Source organism: Acomys russatus, chromosome 7 (assembly GCF_903995435.1).
Source record: "Acomys russatus chromosome 7, mAcoRus1.1, whole genome shotgun sequence".
Classification (NCBI taxonomy): Eukaryota; Metazoa; Chordata; class Mammalia; order Rodentia; family Muridae; genus Acomys; species Acomys russatus.
In genome coordinates, this window is record NC_067143.1 from 13,152,816 (window position 1) to 13,174,305 (window position 21,490).

The 21,490-nt window shown below is 37.4% G+C and overlaps 1 protein-coding gene across 8 annotated transcripts in view; it reads left to right on the forward strand.

Annotated features, from left to right (window-relative positions):
- The window catches only part of Luzp2 (leucine zipper protein 2), a 463,171-nt gene that overhangs the window by 184,197 nt on the left and 257,484 nt on the right, over positions 1-21,490 (forward strand). For 2 of the 8 annotated variants that reach the window (XM_051148629.1, XM_051148628.1), the window contains exons 2-4: positions 751-868; positions 7,460-7,530; positions 13,124-13,205. The exons of 2 other annotated variants lie outside the window; for them this stretch is intronic. In XM_051148629.1, the coding sequence (XP_051004586.1) occupies positions 751-868; positions 7,460-7,530; positions 13,124-13,205 (271 nt within the window). The remainder of the gene's footprint in view (positions 1-750; positions 869-7,459; positions 7,531-13,123; positions 13,206-21,490) is intronic. 4 more of the 8 variants (XM_051148627.1, XM_051148632.1, XM_051148626.1 and 1 more) reach the window with 4 other exon arrangements.

The following is a 21,490-nucleotide window of genomic DNA, read 5'->3' on the forward strand; positions in this document are numbered from 1 at the left end:
TTCGTAATATATCATTTATATTTTCTTAGTATGTCCTCTTTGAAATTTTTTCTCTCTATGTGTTTCAATTAATCACTGTATACTTCCTCTATTAGGCATAGGGTCTTTGGGGGGTTTTGGTTGTTTTTAACTAGAAAATATTTTTTCTGCCCATCAAGGTCCCATATACATACAGACAGGCCTGTATTTTCTGCATACTGAGCTTTTGATTGTATATAAACTTTATCTTTCTGTCCAAAGTTCACTGGAATTTCTGTATTCATTGACTGACTTTCATAATGGTTTTCCATTCCCTGCCTTTCTTTTAAAAGCTGTAGTGGTTCTTGGACATATTTTAAAGAGTATTCATTTCTGTAGAATGTTCTCCTCTGTGGACCAAGAATGAAATCAAGGCCTCTGCTTTCAATCTGGCTCTACCCTCACTAACAAAACCTACCCAAGTCTCTGGGGTATTTCTCCAAAGCCCCTTCTCTTGCAACAGATATTGAAATGCCCAGAAAAAAGATAGTGATATTATGGAAACGATCTACTTTATAAACTAAATGTCCAAACCTGCATTGTATGCATAGAAATTATCCTGTCTTGGGGACCCTGAGTCTGGATAGTTCCCTCTGCAAGTGAAGTCTTTAGCATAGAACTGCTTATTAAAGTTTTTTTTGCCTAGTTTGCTGAAACTCTCAGGCTTACTGGTTATGCCTGAGGACAGGCAGAAGCCTGTGGAGGGCTCTCATGCCCTTTTTTCTGTGTTAGACAGGACTATGAAGAGCTACAGAAGCAGCTGAAGGAAGTCTTTAAGGAACGCAGCTCGGTCCTGAGGCAGCTGACAAAGACATCCAGAGAACTGGACGGGATCAAAGTCAACCTTCAGGTGAGTTGAAAACTAATTTTTTTTCTCCGCAACAAAGAAGTCTATTCCGCCGCCCCCACCCTCACTGGACTGATATGCATCTTTAAACAATTTTCTCTACATCTCTGGGCTTGATCACCCCAGTTATTATTTATTATTTGAGCTTTGAAATGAAATATCCTTTGAAATGGTCTAGGAGACCTTCAGTTTCCAAACATCAAAGAGAGAAAATTGTGTACTTGGCAAAGCCATCAGTTCCTCCCAGCTTCCAAGATCAGTTTCACCTCTGTGAATGTGATATTACGAACTGACGGAATGGAATTCCAGGAAGGATAAATAGAAGAGAATTTTAGATTTTCCCTAGGATAGCTCTAAATATCCCTTAAGCAACTTCTTCATAGAAATGGATGAATCTCTTACAGAGGAGAGTATCACATTTAAAAGAAGATAAAACAAAATTCAGATAAAACAAACAAACTAACAATTTTTTTCTTTTTTCTTTTTTTTTTCTTTTTTTTCTTTTTTCTTTTTTTTTCTTTTTTTTTTTTTTTTTTTTTTTTTTCTTTTTTTTTTGGTTTTTCAAGACAGGGTTTCTCTGTGTAGCCTTGGTTGTCCTGGATGGAACTCACTCTATAGACCAGATCTACCTGCCTCTGCCTCCTGAGTGCTGGAATTAAAGGCATGCGACAACACCACCCAGCTAAATATCTTTCTAAAACACCCAATAATACTATTTTTCTGTGAATTTACATTTTTATTTTATTGAAAATAGATTTTTTTCATATAATATATTCTAATTATGATTACTCCTCCCATAACTTGTCCAGGCTCCTCCTTAACCCCCTCTCATCCAGATCCACGTTCTTTCTGTCACTTATGAGAAAAAAAAAACAGAACTAGGGGATAATAATAAAATAATGAGGTTTGAAAAACTAATCAGAACAGGATAAAAACAAACAGAATGAAAAGGGCCAAAGGAAAAGCATATGAAACACATATGGACACAGATACACACATTCTGAAACCACAGGAATTCCATAAAAACACAACATAGAAGCCACAATATACACACAATGGTTAAAAACAAATATTACGAGACACAACATTATGAGACAAAGAATAGCACCTTGATGTCTGACTTTACACAGTGTATTCACTGAGTGCCTACTGTATATTAAATTCTTTAGTGGCATTGCATAATTTAATTTTTTAATCAAACATAGGGGATGGTACTCCTGTGATTTTTTTGTTATTATTCATAAGCGATATTATCTAGAGAAAGCTACTTGCTTTTCGATAGTCAACAGCGACTCTAGAGTTTAAATGTAAAGGATTTTGCTTCAGAGACTTTCCACATACCACAGAACTGAGCCTGTATGTTACTCTGGTCTTTGAGGTCCGCATGATGCCATGATGGCATGATGGCACTGTAGGAAAGATGGTGGTAGCGGTGCAGTCAGCCACTAGAGCATTGACTTTGGTGCAACTTATTGTGTAAGCTCTTGCTACAGAAGTTGTGCTAAATGTTGAAAGAGTAAAACTAATCACCACCCTATAGGACATGATGACAGGTAGAAGGATTAGGCTGTTCTTGAGGAGTAGTGCTATGCATTCGGGGCATCAGATTCTGAAAAGCAAAGATGATTCAAATTGTTTTAGTTGGGAAAGCCAAGACACAGATTAAAGAGAAGAAAATTAACAGGTAAACAAGCCTGGAAGAGATATTCAAGACATCTGTCTGTTCTCAGCAGAATGGAACACATGGCACAGGCGCATATGGTGAGATACCCTGGAGTGGCCAGTAATTACTGTGTTCCCAGGACACTCTGCTTCCTAAGTCAAGGTGTCTCCTTATAAATTAGAATGTGGGTTAAGAAAAGTTTTCATGGAGCTATATCTTTTGAAAGGATAAGAATCTTGCCTGTGCTATCTCAGAAAAATGGGAATAGGGCTTCCTCAAGACCCAGCTATTCCACTCCTTGGAATATACCCAGAAGATGCTCCAGCACACAACAAGAAAATTTGCTCAACCATGTTCATAGCAGCCTTATTCATAATAGCCAGAACATGGAAACAGCCTAAGTGTCCCTCAGTAGAAGAGTGGATAAAGAAACTGTGGTACATATACACTATGGAATACTACTCAGCTATTAAAAACAAGGAATTCCCGAAATTTGTGGATAAATGGATTGAGCTAGAAATGATCATAATGAGTGAGTTAACCCAGAAGCAGAAAGAATCAAATGGTATATACTCACTTATATCTGCATACTAGCCCAAGGGGCATGTCCCACAAAAGCCTTCACTTACCAGGAAACTGGGACAGAGGGGAAGGCATCCTATTGGGACTCTAAATGAGAGACGCATGGGAGAACAGCAAAATAAAAGGATCCAGAGGGTCCTAGAAATCTACAAGTAGAACATTATGATAGGCAGATTTGGGCCCAGGGGTCCCGCTCAAACTAAGGCACCAGCCAAGGACAATACAGGAGGTAAACTTTAAACCCCTTCCCAGATCTAGCCAATGGTCAGAATATTCTCCACAGTTGAGTGGAGAGTGTGATACGACTTTCTCACGTGTTCTGGTGCCTCACATTTGACCATGTCCCCTGGAGGGGGAGACCTGGTAGCACTCAGAGGAAGGACAGCAAGTAGCCAAGAAGAGACTTGATACCCTATGAGAATATATAGGGGGACGTAATCCCCCTCAGGAACAGTCATAGGGGAGGGGAATAATGGGAAAATGGGGGGGGGGGAGGAATGGGAGGATACAAGGGATGGGATAAACATTGAGATGTAACAAGAATAAATTAAAAAAAAAAAAAAAAAAAAAGAATCTTGCCTGAAATGTTACAATGCTGAAAATTTTTTATTTTTCGTTTGTTTTGTGGTGGTACATGCTACACAACGTGTTTTTTGTTATTTATCTTGACAAATCCTTTTAGCAAACCCTCCACAAAATTAGCGTAGTATTATGTTTATTATAAAATAAAGGGTGAAGACTTAAGTGGATCATAGGATGTGGTTCGGTCATTCACATAAAAAGGGTGATATCAGACTTCAAACTTAAAGTAAATGAATATAAAACTATGTGTTATATGTGACTTTTTCTGATGAGATGTGAACAAGATCGAGAGCTAGCAACAGCCCACAGACACTAGCCCACCTATTATAAGACAAAGAATAACATTTTGATATCTGACTTTATACATTGCACTCACTGAATGCCTACCACATACTAAATTATTTGATGGCATTTTTATAAAAGAATTTCATCATTGTATGATGTAATTACCATGCCTGGTATAATTTTTTATATAAATATATGAGATGGTAGGTACTCTTCTGATTTTTTTTTTCTTGGTGAACTGATGATTTTGATTGGAGTTAGTTACAGGAGTACCGGTGAGCCAAGACATGAGCTACAAGCAGCTACCCTATCTCACCAACCTTAGGCAACTTCTGCTGGTTTGCTTGTCTGTTTTAAGACGGGCTCTAGTTTTCATGCTGGCCTTGAGCTTGCTATATAGCTGGTGATGAGCATGTACATCTGATCCTCATGTTTCCAGTTCCTCAGTGTTGGGAATACATGTGTCTCCTGCTATCTCCATTTCTTACATAATGCTGAAGCTAGAACCTGCAGATTTCCACATGGTAGGCTGGTACTCTACAAGCTGCTGAGATGCATTGAAACCATGTACTCTATTCAATAAGATAATATTATTAGGTCCAATTTGTGGTAAATAGGTTGGAAGTAATCACAATTACTCTAATTTCAAGATAACAGACATGTCCTGTCCAGATGACAAAGTTCCTCAATGCATCAAACATGTCTTTTTTTATATATTTATTTTAGCATTTTACTTTAAAAAAATCTCTTTTTAAATTTTTATTAGTTCTTAAAAGTATTTATTTGTATGTTTTAATTGTATGTGAATGAATGTGTTGCCTACACATATGGCTCTACACCATGTGCATGAAGGACATGTGACATCCAGAAGAGCGTGTTCGATCCCTTGGAGCTGGGGTTACAGAGAGCTGTTATCATCTATGTGAATACGTGTAACCAAACCCTGGTCCTCTGCAGGAGGAGAAAGCACTCTTGGCAGCTCTCTCCAGCCCCTCTTAGATTTTTTTTGTTTGCTTGTTTATTGGTTTGCTTTTTAATGCAAGGTATCAAAGGCAGTGAAATCGAACTATTGATATTAGATTTCCAGCTGATATTCTTCATAACTTTATCCTGTGTGGAAGGAGAATATAGGGTGATCAATAAATGTATTAGGTAATAAGTTGGTAAATCTACCTTCCTATCACTGAAAGAGTCCAGAACATCATGAAGTGATTGTGTACTATTGACTGGATGTTTCTGAAGACAAAATAACTATGTGAAATAGGTTTCTACAGGCTATGTCTTGCTGACATCCATCCAATGTGTGGGCCTCTTACTGCGGAACTATGTGTGCATCACCAGCTATGGAATCCAGAGCTTTAGTTACACACTCTATTTATATTCCTACCTGTACATCTAGCTATTTAAATTTTTTGTTATTTGAAATATTTCAATAGAGTCCTCTGACCTTTCAGTCTGCATTTTCCTCAAAGCTCCCAAAATGTAGGGAATAGTCAATAATACATAAACACATTTAAAATGTCTTTTCATCTCCTTTGATCTGAGTTGACTCATAAATAAAACTGCTCCTTAAACATTTCATAACTTTTACCAAATGAATAGGGCACAGGGCTGACTTTGTGATCTATACAGGTTGGATCCATGATGCACACTGATCTGTTTGATTGTTGAGATGCCCTACTATAATTCCTCATACTGCCCTTTTTGTCTGTTAGGAGAAGCTGTTTTTCCTAAGTATATAGAACACCGCTTATTGGATGCTTCCTAGAGAGACTCTCAGTGAGTCATTGTCAGCCCTTAGGTATCCTTGGTAAAGCTAACACTATATTAAAGTTCTCTGGATCTGAAACACTCTTCAGGCAGCACCATGCTTTACAAGTCATTTCATAATGCAGGACAGGTGTCTGTTAAATAAGCATTAAGGAACAGTACACACACTGGTAGACTGTTGTCATTTTCCAAAATTCATAACTGCTCAGCAGACACTGTTATTGCCTATTTATTTAAACTTTTTAATATCAAATATGACAGGTTACTCTATTAAATAGTTAATTAAGTATAAATAAAGAAGTTATTAGCAAAGGTTTAATATGACAGATCCTTACATAAGGAGAGCTCAGAGGTTTTTCTGTTCTGATTCATGACTTCTGAATCTTTAATGAGCAAGTATATTAGTAATAATGACTGGAGTGGCATATATTATTTTCTGAATAGCTATGTAAAGTTATGTCATAAAAATCGCCTGGTCATCTGTCTTTATGTATTAGATGTATTGCTTAGAAATAAGACTTAGACATGAATAGGCAAGCATGTGTCTTTGATTGCTTTCAACTTAGTCAGGTTATTCCCTGACCTATGCAGGCAAGCTTACCATAAGCTCTTTGAATTGTTGCAACTATACGAAGGCTAATTCAAATTTTCTGCAGAGGACAAACTTTAAAGGAACTAGAGAATATATTCATTTATAAGGAGACTGAGGAGCACATGAGATGGCTCAGTGGGTGAAGGTTCTTGCCAGTCCGGCCTGCTGGCTAGAGTTTCATGTTTGGAACACATGTAAATGTAGAATAGAATTAACTCCACAAAGATGTCCTCTAACCTGCACAACCACACCATGACATGCTTGACCACACACACACACACACACACACACACACACACACACTCATCACACATCACATCACATCACATACACACATAGACACAAACCCCTAAAAAAGAGCAAGCTTGGATGCAGGAAGTGTCAATGGCCAAACTCTGCCAAGACAGGATAAGCAAGTCCTCAATTGTTCTTGCCTCACAAATGTGTCTGTCAGATATACTGGGCCAGAAGGCTGAAGAAGATGCTTCAACATTATAGAGAGTATTGGGTGACTATGCAGGTAGCAAGCTGTGTCTGTCATCTTCTCATTTGGAAAGCTACTAACTTTCACTCCCAGCATACTCAGATGATTTTGGGTCTAGATAGATTTCTTAAGTTGACAATGACAAGATGTGATGGAGATGATTTTACATTCAGAATTTAGATGCACCAAGATAGGAAAGATGTTTTCTTCAAGACTGTCAAATACAAAGAAGTAAAACACTAAGAGCGTAACATTTATATAATTCCTGGTTGTGTCATGGTTCTTTTTTGCTATAGGTAGTCTATTGTATCTATGTGTAATAAAATAAATGTATATGTAAAAAATAAAAAAGTTTAATAAAAAAAGAAAAAAATTTAAGGATTTTCAAAAAGAAAACAAGATATTTGCAGGATATTATACTCCAATGTCTAGTGAGCCTCCACTCAAAGCCATTTGTATAGTAAGAGTTGAATATGTCCTACCATGCATCATGAAGCCCTGTGTGTGTTTTTGGCACTAACAGGATCTGCGGAGACTAATTTTAATATCCTTGTTCAATAAACCAACTGCTTTCAACCTGGTAGTGGATGACAGTGTTTTATCTAAACAAGATGCCTTTTCTTCTTTCTCTTTCAGTCTTTGAAAAATGATGAGCAATCATCCAAAACTGATGTTCACAAGCTCCTGGAGTTAGGCCAGAAACAAAGGTAGGACTGGAGAGTTCTATATTCTTTCCCATTCTTTTTTTCTTTTAAATTAACACCTCCTCCCCATCTTTACCCCTGCCTACCCAACTTCTTCTATTTTTGCAACACTACTAAATAAAAGCCAGGGAGTTTACCAAAACTCATCTACTACAATGTATGACTTTATCTTCTTGTGTACCCTTGGGTGCATATGAAATTTATACAGGACTGTGTGTAAATAGTTCTCTCATACAATAGCTCTGGATGGGGCTCTAGAGTCGGCATGTCATGTAGCACTTTGGTAAAGGTGTTATGCATGAAGCACTTAAGTGAACAGCTGAGACCTATATTCAAGAGGTTTGTAATTTTATGAAAAAATTGTCAAACTCTATGTCCATATCATTCCATACTGGCTCTTTGATCAATGGGCAAAAAGCTGTTCAAAAATATATACAGGGGGAGGTAATCCCCCTCAGGAACAGTCATAGGGGAGGGGAATAATGGGAAAATGGGGGGGAGGGAAGAATGGAAGGATACAAGGGATGGGATAACCATTGAGATGTAGCAAGAATAAATTAATTTTAAAAAAACAGGAAAACAAAACAAAAAAAATATTACACATCAAGTAGCAGAATGAGGAGCTGATTTTAAAGTCCTGTTATCAGCCTGGGTCTCCACTGCTGTCCTTACATATTGACCCTGAAACTGACACTGACATGCTTTCTCGTGGTACCCATAATGTGGTAAAAAAATATCAGTGTCATCATGCATTACTCTTTATTATTTACGGTGATGAGTTTTTGTTTAACATTATTAAATACTAATATTAAAATAATTTCATATCTTTCGGGCTATTGTCTTTTTCCTAATTTATTTCAGCAACAGCAGTGAGCCACAAGCTTGGCAGTTTGTCACCTCAGCCACCCTACTGTCTGGGTGATGTTTAGGCTGCTTTTTTTGTTTTTTGTTTTGTTTTGTTTTGTTTTTTAACCTCTTTGTGTTGTTTCTCATCTACAAAACAAAGCTAATTATCTTTTTTTTTTTAAAGACTATTTAAAGACCATTCATTTTAGTCCACACTGAAAGAGCTGCGATTGCCATATGCTATAAAATATTGGTCTTGGCATTATGAATATTTGTATTTTTTAAAATTTTTTATTAATTTATTCTTGTTACATCTCAGTTGTTATCCCATCCCTTGTATCCACCCATTCTTCCCTCCCTCCCATTTTCCCATTATTCCCCTCCCCTATGACTGTGACTGAGGGGGATTACCTCCCCCTGTATATGCTCATAGGGTGTCAAGTCTCTTCTTGGTAGCCTGCTGTCCTTCCTCTGAGTGCCACCAGGTCTCCCCCTCCAGGGGACAAAGCTAATTATCTTAATAATTATAACAAAGAAGTTTAAATGAATCTAAAAAATCTGGCCTCTTTGAAGTAGAGCATTTAATATTCTCCCCATTCTACTGGGCTGTTTGAAGGGTCAGGTTGGTAGAAATTGGTGCCTCGTATTTGACCATGTCCCCTGGAGGGGGCAGGGAAGTATTTAATTTCAGGAGAATTGCTATGTCAATTCTGTTCCGGATGAAAAGGAGACGTAGACAGTTGGAAACCCATGGTTTCAAGAGATCAGGGAAGACTATGGAATAAAGACATGTTTTTGTTAGAATCATATCATTTCAGAAAATTCAGCTTTTATCTTAAGAAGATACTGGTTGAGGTGCCCAGTGTATGATTATTTTACTCTGACTATATTTTCTTAGGTGTCTATGTCAGTTTATAATAACATGCAAAGCTCTTAGGCCATTCAGGAGAATGGCATTAAGTCTGTACAACATATATAAGTAATCATCTACACCTCAGTACCACACACAAGTTCTCAGATGACTAAACTACTGCTCTAACAAAAAGATGAAATGAAGTAGATGTATTGTCACTGAAATTTCAGAGTTTAATACAAAATTAGAAAACTTGTTGAAAATAAATAACTCATGTTATATACACCATTAAAATCAGCATAAAAACTTCAGCAAGTTTTAGACATATCTATTGATAACTTCTTCAAAACCAAATAGAATAAACTAAAATTCCGCTCATTACCAAATACAAATTTATAAAGCATTTCTGTGTATCTGGGACATAAATCTAGAGGGTATGAGATATCTATATACAGCCATGTGGAAAGCAAAGTGGAAAGTTTATTTCTAACAAGAGAGACCAAGAAGTGTGTGTGTGTGTGTGTGTGTGTGTGTGTGTGTGTGTGTGTGTGTGTGTGTGTAAGAGATGGAGAATTATTAGATTATAAATAGGTAAGTACCTGATAATCACATAAATACATAATAATTGGATTTATATTTACATTGAATAGCACAAGTTCATATAGATAGCAGCCTGGAAACTATTCTCCAAAGGCCCTTGGGTTGGCAGAGGGACATGAAGCGCCATGATATCATTACTAAGGAGATGTGAGCAGAGAAAGGACCTTATGGGTGTCCTCAAATACCTGAAGAGCAAATGAGAAATCCTACTTTGTTCTCTCTGCTGGGTCGAGGGAGGAGCTACTAGAGGCAACATGGACTCAGAGCACTGTAAGACAACTGACCACTTGAGATGGTCTCTGGAAACCAGGAGGAAGCTTGGCAAGTAGCAGGCGTTCTCTCTGTAAGTTGCTAGTTCATTGCCACCTGAAATTCATGTCTTGCTGAGAGAAAAATATGGAGGAAAAATTACACAAAGTAGGCCCCCAATGCTTGCACAGTATGAAAACCTATATTAAGGTAGCCAAGCATGTGAGCCACCTCAACATGTCACTTGAGCCACCTGCTCTTAGAAGGAGATTCAGTTCTGCACCAAAGGGGGAGGATGGTGCCTCAGAGAAGAGAAGCAGGCAATCGCACTACCACATGGGTGCTGGGAACTGAACCTGGTTCGTTCTGCAAAAAGAACAAATGCTTTTAACTACTGAGCCTTCCTTCCAACATTTGTTTACTACCAGATATCACTGCTTGCTTCATCTTGTTTTGTCTGTTTACTTTTAGATATCAGAATACAAGATTTTTTTTTATTTTATCTCCTATAATGTAATTTTGTTAAGTATATTATTTACTGTTTAAAGCTAGAAATAGATAGCTTAAACAAAAAATCTAGGGCAAAGTTTCAATAACAAGCCCCACAAGGCTGACAGATCTGGACCCAGAAGGGCCTGCACAAACTATTGTACCAAACAAGGACAATGTATGCAGTAGCCTAGACCCCCTATTCATATCTAGCTAATGGATAGCGCATTCTCCACAGTTGTGTGGAGAGCAGGAACTAACTCTGGCATGAACTCTGATGCCTCCTATTTGACCACTTCACCTTGGTGAGGAGGCCTGGTGGCCCTTAGAGGAAGGGGAAGCAGACTATCTGGTGAGACCTGAGAGGCTGTGATCATATGGTGGGGGAGGAGGTCCCCTGCTGTCACAGACCTAGAGGAGGGGAATAGGGTGAAAGAAGGAGGGAGGGGGAATGGGAAGATATAAGTGAGGGGATAACAAATGGGATGTAATCTGAATAAATTATTTAAATTAAAAAAATCTAGGGTGAAAAGTAGTAGTTACTATAAAATTATTTTAACATTTTCTTTGAATGTATAATTCATATTTCAACTTCTAATCGTAGAAGACTGTTTTCTTCCTCTCTCACTACCATCCTTCCTTCCTTCTTTTTCTCCCTCTCAATAGAAATAATATAATGCTTTCCTACAGGTGTGAGTATATATGTTCTGTAAATAATGCCACTGCCTCTTTGTATCAGTTTTCTATCAGGAGCAGATATTATATTATGATTTGATATATTATTTTTACATATAGATAAAATATGTATATATATGTATGTATATATATATATATGTATCGATATATATGTATATGTGTATAAATAATATGTGTACACCCAGTGTATATAACATATTTTATTTTATATTATTTGTATTTAATATTTATATATTTCACTAATATTTAATTATTATGTCACAAAAGTCCTTTATAAGACATGTGATATTCTAGATTCAAGTGTCTGTATATGAAATTCCCCAAGCTAGAATTTAGTCTTAGAAGATGGATCATGAATTTGCCCAGAACCACAATGACTCCAAAAATTATTCTCTCTATCTTCTCTATATATTCTCTCTATTCTCTCACTCTCTTTCTCTCTCTCTCTCTAGTCTCTCTTGAAAATTAAATTTGCATGATTACAGTACCTAGAGTAGAAATCTAGGAGACACAGACTGTTCTTGCCAGAGGAAATTGCAGCACCCATTTTATGGGGCATCCTGCTCAAAGAGTGCGCATGAGGCCTCACTGTTTTTTTTTTTTTAATGGATATAAAATAACTAATTTGCATTTCCAAGCTTTGTGCTAAACATTTTGTTTATTATGTCATTTTAACTTTGCCACAAGCCTACAAAGAAGCTATATTATTGTGCCCAGCTTTAAATTAAGAAAGTTACCAGGAGGGAATTTTATCACTTACCCAAATTATCAGAGCTAGTTTTACAGCAATTAATTGCAGAATTTAGATCAGCCTTTGTTCTCATGAAATAGAGCAATGATCTGCTTTGTTGCTGTTGATTTTAGGCAGCTTCTCTAGGCATGGTCATATATCACATATGTGCACTCTATTGCACACACATGCACAATAACTTTTTTAGTCCAATATTATTGAGGTAGTTGTTTAGGTGATAAAATCACCAAAACCAAGTCAGAGCAAGTAAATATCACTAATCCTACAGACATAAATTCTAAATTATTAAGAGGAATACAGAAAATAACAATTTTATGTTAGCACATAATGGCTTTTGTCATGACATCCATCCATCCACACACACACACACGCACACACACACACACACACACACACACACACACACACACACTCATATCATACTTCTGTTCATCTCCCCAACCCTTACACTAAGAACCTTTCTTGACTTACATTATGAATATGAGAGACAAAGTGATATTTGTTTTCTCAATCGACCCTGTTAAAATAAGGCATATATGACGCATGTGAAGGATCTTGCAGTACAATGTCCATGCATTTATAGTCATATATTATCTTTCCTGTGCATAGTTAAAACTAAATCTTTCTCCCTTATGTTTTCATAAAAATTCTCAAATCTTATAAAGTATATCTAAGCCACAATGTTATAGAATTAATAAACTATGAGGATCAGAAGGTTAAAGTAAATTCTTTCAAAAGTTTATAATGACTTTTTGACCCAGCATGTTCATGCCTAACATGCTGTCAGTTAAATTGGCTTTCTAATTCGAATTACTATATTGAGTTAATTGAACATATTTCGTTGCTCACTGTGATTCACACCGTAGGCTTCTTATAAAACATAATAACAAGGCAATTTCCCATAAGTATAACCTGTATTTAGCATGTGACTAGAAAGAAAGCCCTTTGTCATCAGAGTATTTAGATGCATCCTTTTCTGTCTCTGTAGTCTTACTTAATTATAATTAGCTGTTCCTTAAATTTAGATAGATAGACAAACTTATTTTTGTAAAGTTCATGGAAAAGGGTGGATTCATAGGATATCTCTTTGTTCTTTATTTATACTAACCTAGGGAAGAAATGAAGTCTGTCCAGGAAGCCCTGCAGAATCAGCTTAAAGAGACATCTGAGAAAGCTGAGAAACACCAGGCCACAGTGAGTGTATTTATGTTTCTCCTTTGTCTATTACCTTTGGGACAGAGAAGGCATTTCTTTCTTTTCTCACATCACTATGGAAAAATGCACCATAAAGAGTAAAGATGTAGTCGCAATAACAGAAGCTTTAGTCATTTTAATCAGTATAATTCGTGGCCACAATTTGTTATAAAAACTGCTGATCAGTCATCAGTCCTACAAACTATTTGTAAGGCAAGACTCACAGATTAAGGGGCCAACTGATGCCAGGTCTTTCCAAGATGATGCCTTTTGACCTTCACACTTTGGCTTTTATCACTGATATTCAGAAGGGACAGGAAATTGGCTCCTGAAACAGTGCTGGGATATAGATCTTAACTTCAATTCCCAGACTCACTTTTGTACCACTTACAAGAATAAAACTTCTATTTTGTATCTAGCACCTGAATCTAGTTTTACAAATATAATATATATAGTACTATAGGAAATATGTTTTGTTAGAGGTCAACAGATTTGAACATATTACTGAGAAGAAAGATTGCCATCCTTGGGTATGTCATACCCAAGGCCAACATGGGGAAGGCTAGAATTGGCTACTAGGCGGAACTGGACAGGAAATCCCACTCTGATTCCAGAGGCAACACAATGGTGAGACAGCTAAAGACGCTTATGATGGGTATAAAAGGAACTTTTCCACCTGTTTCAGTTGTTGTCTCAGAAGATTATTGCCTCCATCTGCTAACCTAGGCCTAGTCCTGGAAGCTTCTAGCCTCCATACAATCTAACCTAGGCCTAGAATGTTTTCAGAGCCTGAGAATTACTGCTTAAGAAGCTTGTTCTTTCTGAGTTCATAGCTGGCTGGTTCAACTCAGATATTCTGTGTCAGACTACTCTCCCAGCTGATTTATTCAATCTGGCTTTTCTCTCAGCCCCTGAATTGCTCTGCTTGGCTGCAAATGAACTCCATCAATCTTTGCTAATCTTCTGGCTCCTTCTCACTCTCTGGATCATTCAGGCTTCACCTGAGTGTTCTCTTTCTATGCAACCTGTCTCTCATTACTGTCCCAGTAAAACAGCTTCTTCTCTCTGTCTGCATTGCCCCTTTCCTCCCTGTTCTCATGATAGTTGGGCATATCCTATGCTGTCAAATCTTCCTCTGATTTGCCATTTTTCTGCCACTCAGACATCACTTTCAAACATGGATGCCTCCTCCTACAAACTAACCTTATCATACTTTCATGGTTGGGGTTAAAGTCATGTACCATCACAGTCGGACCTAAATTTTTCTTTACTTGATACTTTCTCTATATCAGGCTGGCCTTGAATTCAGATCTGTTTGCCTCTGTCTCCTGGATTAAAGACTTGTTTGTATTCCAGCCAGATCACACAGATCTAGAAGGTCTTCAGATGTAGTCTCTTGACAGAGCAACCATGATCTGATTTCAAATTCCTCTATAGATGGATAATGTGAACAGCTGCAGTAGCCTTGAGACATAGGAGCTACCTCACAACATGAATATCTGCCCCTCAGGTCATGAGGGCAGGTCCAGGGTGGTTTGGAGTGGTACTGGAAAGTGTTATTCTTGAGCTGGTTGGTTGTTATTTGAAAGAATGGTCCTGAGAATGCATGACGTATTGTGGATACAGTGATGTAGGCAGAAAGATAGAGAAAGGCATTTTAAGCACACGATTGGGCTAGTCCAAATGAGGCTGATCCAGCACATGGTTCTTGGAACAGACTCTGCAGCACCAATAAAATAAAGCCTCAGTGTTGGAAACCAGAGACAAGATTAGTGCTGGTATCCATTGTGGCCAATTACTGGAATCCACAGCTCTCTGAAGACTACAGTGAGCCTTTTCTTTGAAAAGCTTCTAACAACTTTGGTTAGCCTGTGGACTTTTGCTTCTGTAACTTGGTTCAGTTTGTCAGTCAAGCCAGCTGACTCCTAAGGGCAGCCTTTCTCATAATGATGGTCTGCTATGCTGTATGCAGGATTGTTTCCTGTTAAGGATTTCTCATTAGCTCTTCCATCTGTCAAGATAATACATACTTGGACAGCATGAAAACAGTTGTTTTATGTTGGATGTTCTAATGCTTGGCTATCTCGACACCAAGTGTTTTATAAAAGAATGGACACTTTTTTTAGCACATGCCTAGTCATCCTTTCCCTCAATACATGACCTAGACTATTAGATGGTTCTGTCTGCAATCTTGTCTCTAGAGGCTGGGACCAGACTTCATTTGAATTTATCTCAGGAAATTTAATCTGATTAAAGAGTGATGCCCTTGAGAACAAACCTTCTCCATTCACTATTTTCTCAGACACTTGTAATAAAGCCATATTGTTTTACTGATTCCTTCCTAAGAAGATATAGTTCACAGGAGGTAAATTTCTGGCTTGCCAGCAGGAAGAATATCCAAGGCACACACCCACAGTGATGCCCATACTTTACCCAGAGTTCTGAGGAAAACACTGTCACTCCTGAAAGAGCACAGGCCAAAGAGAATATCCAATTGTAGAGCTGCCATAGATACAGAGCATGGTCCCCGTAACCCAGCGTGCTCCGGTTGCCTTTCTCAAGAATTTTGCTTGAAGTCTTAGCACTCTTATCCCCACTCTCCTAACATTTCTACTAATCTGGAACTTGTTTGCAAGGATTGGGTTAGCATGCTGTTCTGAGAATAATTCCTAGTAGACCATGTAGTCTCTAGTGTTGATCAAGATTCTGCCAGGTGGCTTATTTATCCAATTAAGACAGTGTACCACATTAAAATAATAAAGATTATATTAGCATTGCAATTATGTCTAGCATATACGTTACAGTAGACAGGAAAGTGATATTCTGCTATTCCCTCTCTGCTCACCATTTTAATTCCATATTCCTATAAGCTCATTCTGTCTTCTCAGGCTCTCTTATTGACTACTTGGGACACTTATAAAACCATTCATTGGGTAATTATGATTCTGTGCACACAGTACAAAGAAAAGTGGATAATGAATTGTAACTAACTTCAAAACTATAAGCTATCATTACTACTACTGCCTACTCAGTGAGATTCAAGTATCCACCCTTGGGCCCTCCTTGTCACTTACTTTTCTCAAAGAACCAACTCTTAATTTTGTTGATTCTTTGTATTTTTCTCTTTGTTTCTAATTTATTGATTTATTGATTGAGTTTGATTATTCCCTGCTGTCTACTCCTCTTGGCTGTGTTTGCTGTTTTTTGTTGTTGTTGTTGTTGTTGTTGTTGTTCTAGAACTTTGAGCTGTTAAGTGGATATTATGAGATCTCATCAATTTCTCTATGAAAGCATCGTGGTGCAGGAAGTGCAGCACATGCTATGGGGTGCAGGTTCACGTAGCCTAGTCTTCATCATTAGGAAGTTCTCATGTTTCAACTCTAAGTAATCAAAACCATTTAGTTACACTACCCAGATACTATGTTTGGATTTCCAGCAGCTGCTTCTAAATACTGACAATGAGCTGTATGAGGTTGACTTGAGGTTCTGCTTCACAAAAATGGAGTCTTACAGCAGTTAGCTAGATCACCGATCTAACAGCGATCTCTGAGCATTTCTAACTTCATCCTCATTCATGATGGCAACACAATCCAGTTCTGGTAATGTAACAGACATGTGGTACCTTCAGACAGGCTCTTCCTGTTATTTACTATAACACTTAAATATTTTAGGTCCCATGTATTCCTATATTTGTATTTCCTTACCCATACACAGAAGTGTGTATGGACCGATGATGACATTTTAGAATGATCCTGTGTTGGGAAGCGATAGATTGCATTATAGCATAAAATATATGTCCTTTATGCATTGTATTTTTGGAATATTATAAAAAGTCTTATTCAATGTAAACTGTGAAAAAAATCAGTTTAAGTTGCTAGACTTAAGATAGTGGAATGATGTGAAGAAGTACCATGTGATTTGCTTAATACTTGTATTGAAGTTAAAAATTGTGCACACTCATCCCCCAATATGATGGCAAAAGTCAGAAAATATATGAGCTACTAAAAGAGCAGCTCACAGAATAAAGTAATGATTCCGAGTGACCAACTTCAAAGACAGCCTTTCCTGAGATGACTGACTCTAGGTGCAAAAAGGAAAGGACTCCTTTTGGCTGTCTTTGATCTTCCCTGCAAAGAGATAGGAAGGAGATGAAAGGAAGGCGATGGGGATAACAGCAAGTATAATTCAGTAGCTTTCTGTTCAGATATCAGCTTCCCAGACGAGGAACGCCTTATGCAAGTGAATTTTCATGAGAAATGACAATGTGAGATGTCCTGGGACAGGGGAGTGGTCATGAGCAGTGGTAAGAACACGATATGTGTCATGCACACTCATATAACAACAGAACTCGAAATGGACTAATAAATACAAGGAGAAAAGCAAGTAAGCGTCCAAGCTCACCAAAATTCTAATGTATTAGAAACCACAGGAACTTAAAACAGTGTAAAAATATTAACATATGATCTTAAATTGGGACAAAATTTAATTAAAGAAATTTGTACATAAAAATGTTAAATTTAAAAATTACAAATGTTACTCTTTATAAACAGCAAATTAAAAAACGAATACAAAATAACATTTAAGGAAGATAATTGGCAAAATGAGAATGTTTTCTAAACAGAATACTTTAAAAACAAAGACATAACTAGCAATAGTTTTGTAAACCCAGGAAAATCAACCTGCCCTAAGCAGTACAACTTCAAACATGCAGCGTCAAAGCCCATCATCCTGTAAATAATAGCAATGCAGAGCAAATAGTGTAAAAATACAATCAGCAATGTAAACTAATACAAATATGTAAGAAAGCTCCAATAACTTTTCTGAACAGATAAAAAATATGTTATATATTACAGGGATAAAATATGTATTGAGACATAAGTGATTATATATTCAAGAACACTAATACTATATTGAAAGTTTTTCTGATTTATTATAACAACATAATTAATCTATAATGTATAAACACTTCCTTAATTTTGAAAAATATAGACCATATTTCTCAGTATCATTAATATTAATGAGAAATACAAATACAAATAATAGTCAATTATAATCACATAATTAATTTATAATATATAAACACTTCCTTAATTTTGAAAAATATAGACCATATTTCTCAGTATCATTAATATTAATGAGAAACACAAATACAAATAATAGCTTCAAGAAAAGCACTTACTAGTAAAGCGATTTCTGTAAATATGTTTTAAAAAGAACTAATACCAATTCATTTAGATTATTCTAAAATAAAATAAATGTATAAAATAAGTAATGACAATGGAACTCAAGGGTGGGTCAAATATTCACATTAATAACTAAAACACCCTATGTCAACATCATGAAGAACAGATGCGTGACCAACAGATGCACAAGAGGCACCTGATAAACTGCAAAGCCATTTCATGAGGAAATCCAAACAAATTAAGAAAAAGAGGACCATATCTTAACATAAAGACTGCTTACAGAATCTAAAAGGCAATATTATCCTTAATATGGAAAGGTTAAAAGCTTTCTGACACTTGGATCAGTAAAAGAATGCTCATTTTCATAACACTTACTAAACATGGTACAGGAAGTCCTCATCAAAGCAATCAGGCAAAAAGGAAGAAAAAAATTCCAAATTGGAAAAGTAAAATTCAGATAATTCTTTTTGCAGCTGTCGTGATCAAATATTCCAAAAAAAAAAAAAAAAAAATCTTTACCAGAAAGCCCTTCTAATGGCACAAAACTCACATCCTGATAACAATGTCCCTGATAATGAATTAGCCAACATGTGTGCCAACTTAGTAATGCTTTACAATAGCTACAAACGTACAGGAATATATATATATATATGGAGTAGAATAAAGACAATAAAAACATGTTTGTTCATACCACAAAGATATCTGTGTATTTTTGCTGGAAATGTAAATCAGTTCATACATATGCCTTGTGGAGGTTCCTTATAAAAAATAGTGCTGGGCATGGTGGCGCACGTCTTTAATCCCAGCACTCGGGAGGCAGAGGCAGGAGGATCGCTATGAGTTTGAGGCCAGCCTGGTCTACAAAGTGAGTCCAGGACAGCCAAGGCTACAAAAATAGTATATATGATCCATCAATCCTAATACTGGGAATGGATACTAGTTACTATTCTCATTGACATTTCAACCTGTCTGATAAAGCCACTTTAAGGAAAGAAGGACACTTCAATTAGCAGTTGATGGAATTATTCCCTTATTGCACTTAGAGGTAACAGATTTGGTAATAGGATCATGGCGAATCGGGTCACATTATATCCACACTCAGGAAGCACAGGGAGATTATTGCTGGTTCTCAGCTTCTCAGATTGGTTTCTTTTTATCTTCATTGAAAATAGATTTATTAATATAGTATATTCTGACTGTGGTTTTCCCTCCCCAACTCCACCTAGATCCCTCCCTCATTCTCACCCTCCTAAACTTACACCCCCTCTTTCTCTCATTAGGATATAAAAAGGCATCCAAAAAATGATAAAAATAAAATTAGATAAGATAAAATAAACAACCAAAAGAAAAAGTACCACAGATAAAGCTCAATAAACATATAGATGCAGAGACACACACATTTGTACATGCAGAAATCTCAGAAAAACACAAAACCTAAAAGAATAGTATATACACAAAGAGCCTGTAAGGTTACAAATGAAGCATTTTGAGACAGAGAACATCCGGAAATGCCGTCGAGTGCATTTTTGTTCGGCTATCTAAGCCCTGGCTTTAAGAGTGGTTTGTAATCCATTATCCATTCTTCTACTGATAATAGCTGGTGAGGAGACATAAACCAATGAGGAGGAGCGACAGCAGCAGCTTGTATCCTAGAGCCAATGGGACCCTGGATGGGGTTTATAAAGGGGCTTCATCTTGCTGGAATAAATGTGTTTGCTTTTACCTCTAAAAAAAAAAAAAAAGAGTGGTTTGTATACTGTAAGACTCCACTGTGATTGGTTATCAACTGGAGATAGCTTATGGATTAAGCATATGGGTTTATGTCCACTTTCCCTCTCAGCACTGGGACCTCATCAGCCCTGTGCAGGCCCTGTGGATGCCGCTATTGTCTCTGAGTTTATATTTGCATAGGTCCTTTTGTCATTAGGAGGCACTTCCTTGGTCTTCTCCAACCTTACAATCTTTCTGCCTCCTCCACAGGTTTCCCTGAACCCTTAATTGCTTGGGGATGAGGGGCAAATAATGAAGACATCCCATTTAGGGATGGTCTCTCACTCTCTATACCTTGTCCAGAAGTGGGTCTCTGTATTTGTTTGCATCTACTGCAGAGAGAAGTTTCTCTGATGCTGACTGAGGAAGACACCGATCTGAGTACAGCAGAATGCTACTAGAAGTCATCTTATAGCTATGTTCCTTTAGCAGAAGAGTCAAATTTTATTTCCCCCTAAGGTCCCTGGCCTATCTAGTCTTAGGTTCTTGTTCACCTGAGTGGTGTTGGGCATAGATTCCATCTCATGAACTGAGCTTTAAATCCAATCAGATAGTGGTTGGTTAGTTCTGAAGGCTTTGTGCCACAATTTCACTAGCAAAATCTTGCAGGGAGGCAGGTCATCATTGTAGTTCTAAGGGTTTGTGACTTGGTTGGTAATTTTCCTTCTTTGGTAGCATGCAGAGTGACTTCCAGTGGCCTGAGCTATGTCAGTAGGGGTGCAGGCTTTATGTAGGCACCAGCTCAACTTCTCCATGTTTAATGATTTGTGTGTGCTGTCTTCAGCAAGAGGCCGAACCATCAGTTTGTGGAGGACAACCAGCGGCCTTGGCAACAGCCTTGGTTGTTTGCGATTTCTTATGAAGCCCCTTTGACCAAGAACTCCTGAAACTGGAGGCTTCGTTTAGTGATGAGAGACATTCGGTTGAAGTGCCGCCTCCTGCGTTATTTGGTGATTCCATTTAGATCACCTTCATGTATATTTTAGGAAGCTTCTGCTGTGTTAAGTTTCTACATGACCTTTAAAATGGTCCTGAGGTTTCTCTGTCTCTCCTCATATTCCACACCTCATCCACCTCCCTCCTCTTCCTTCCTGTTTCATCTTTCTATTCCAGGAACACCAACACACGCACACATGCACGCACACATGCACACACGCACGCACGCACGCACACACACACACATGCACACACACACACACACACACACACACACACGTAACAATCTATTCTAAATCCCCATCCTATGTCTACCCAACACCCCAACACACCAATTTTTAACTCTATATCTACCCTTTGTGGTTATATGAACTGTAGCCTGCTTATAGAAGACTT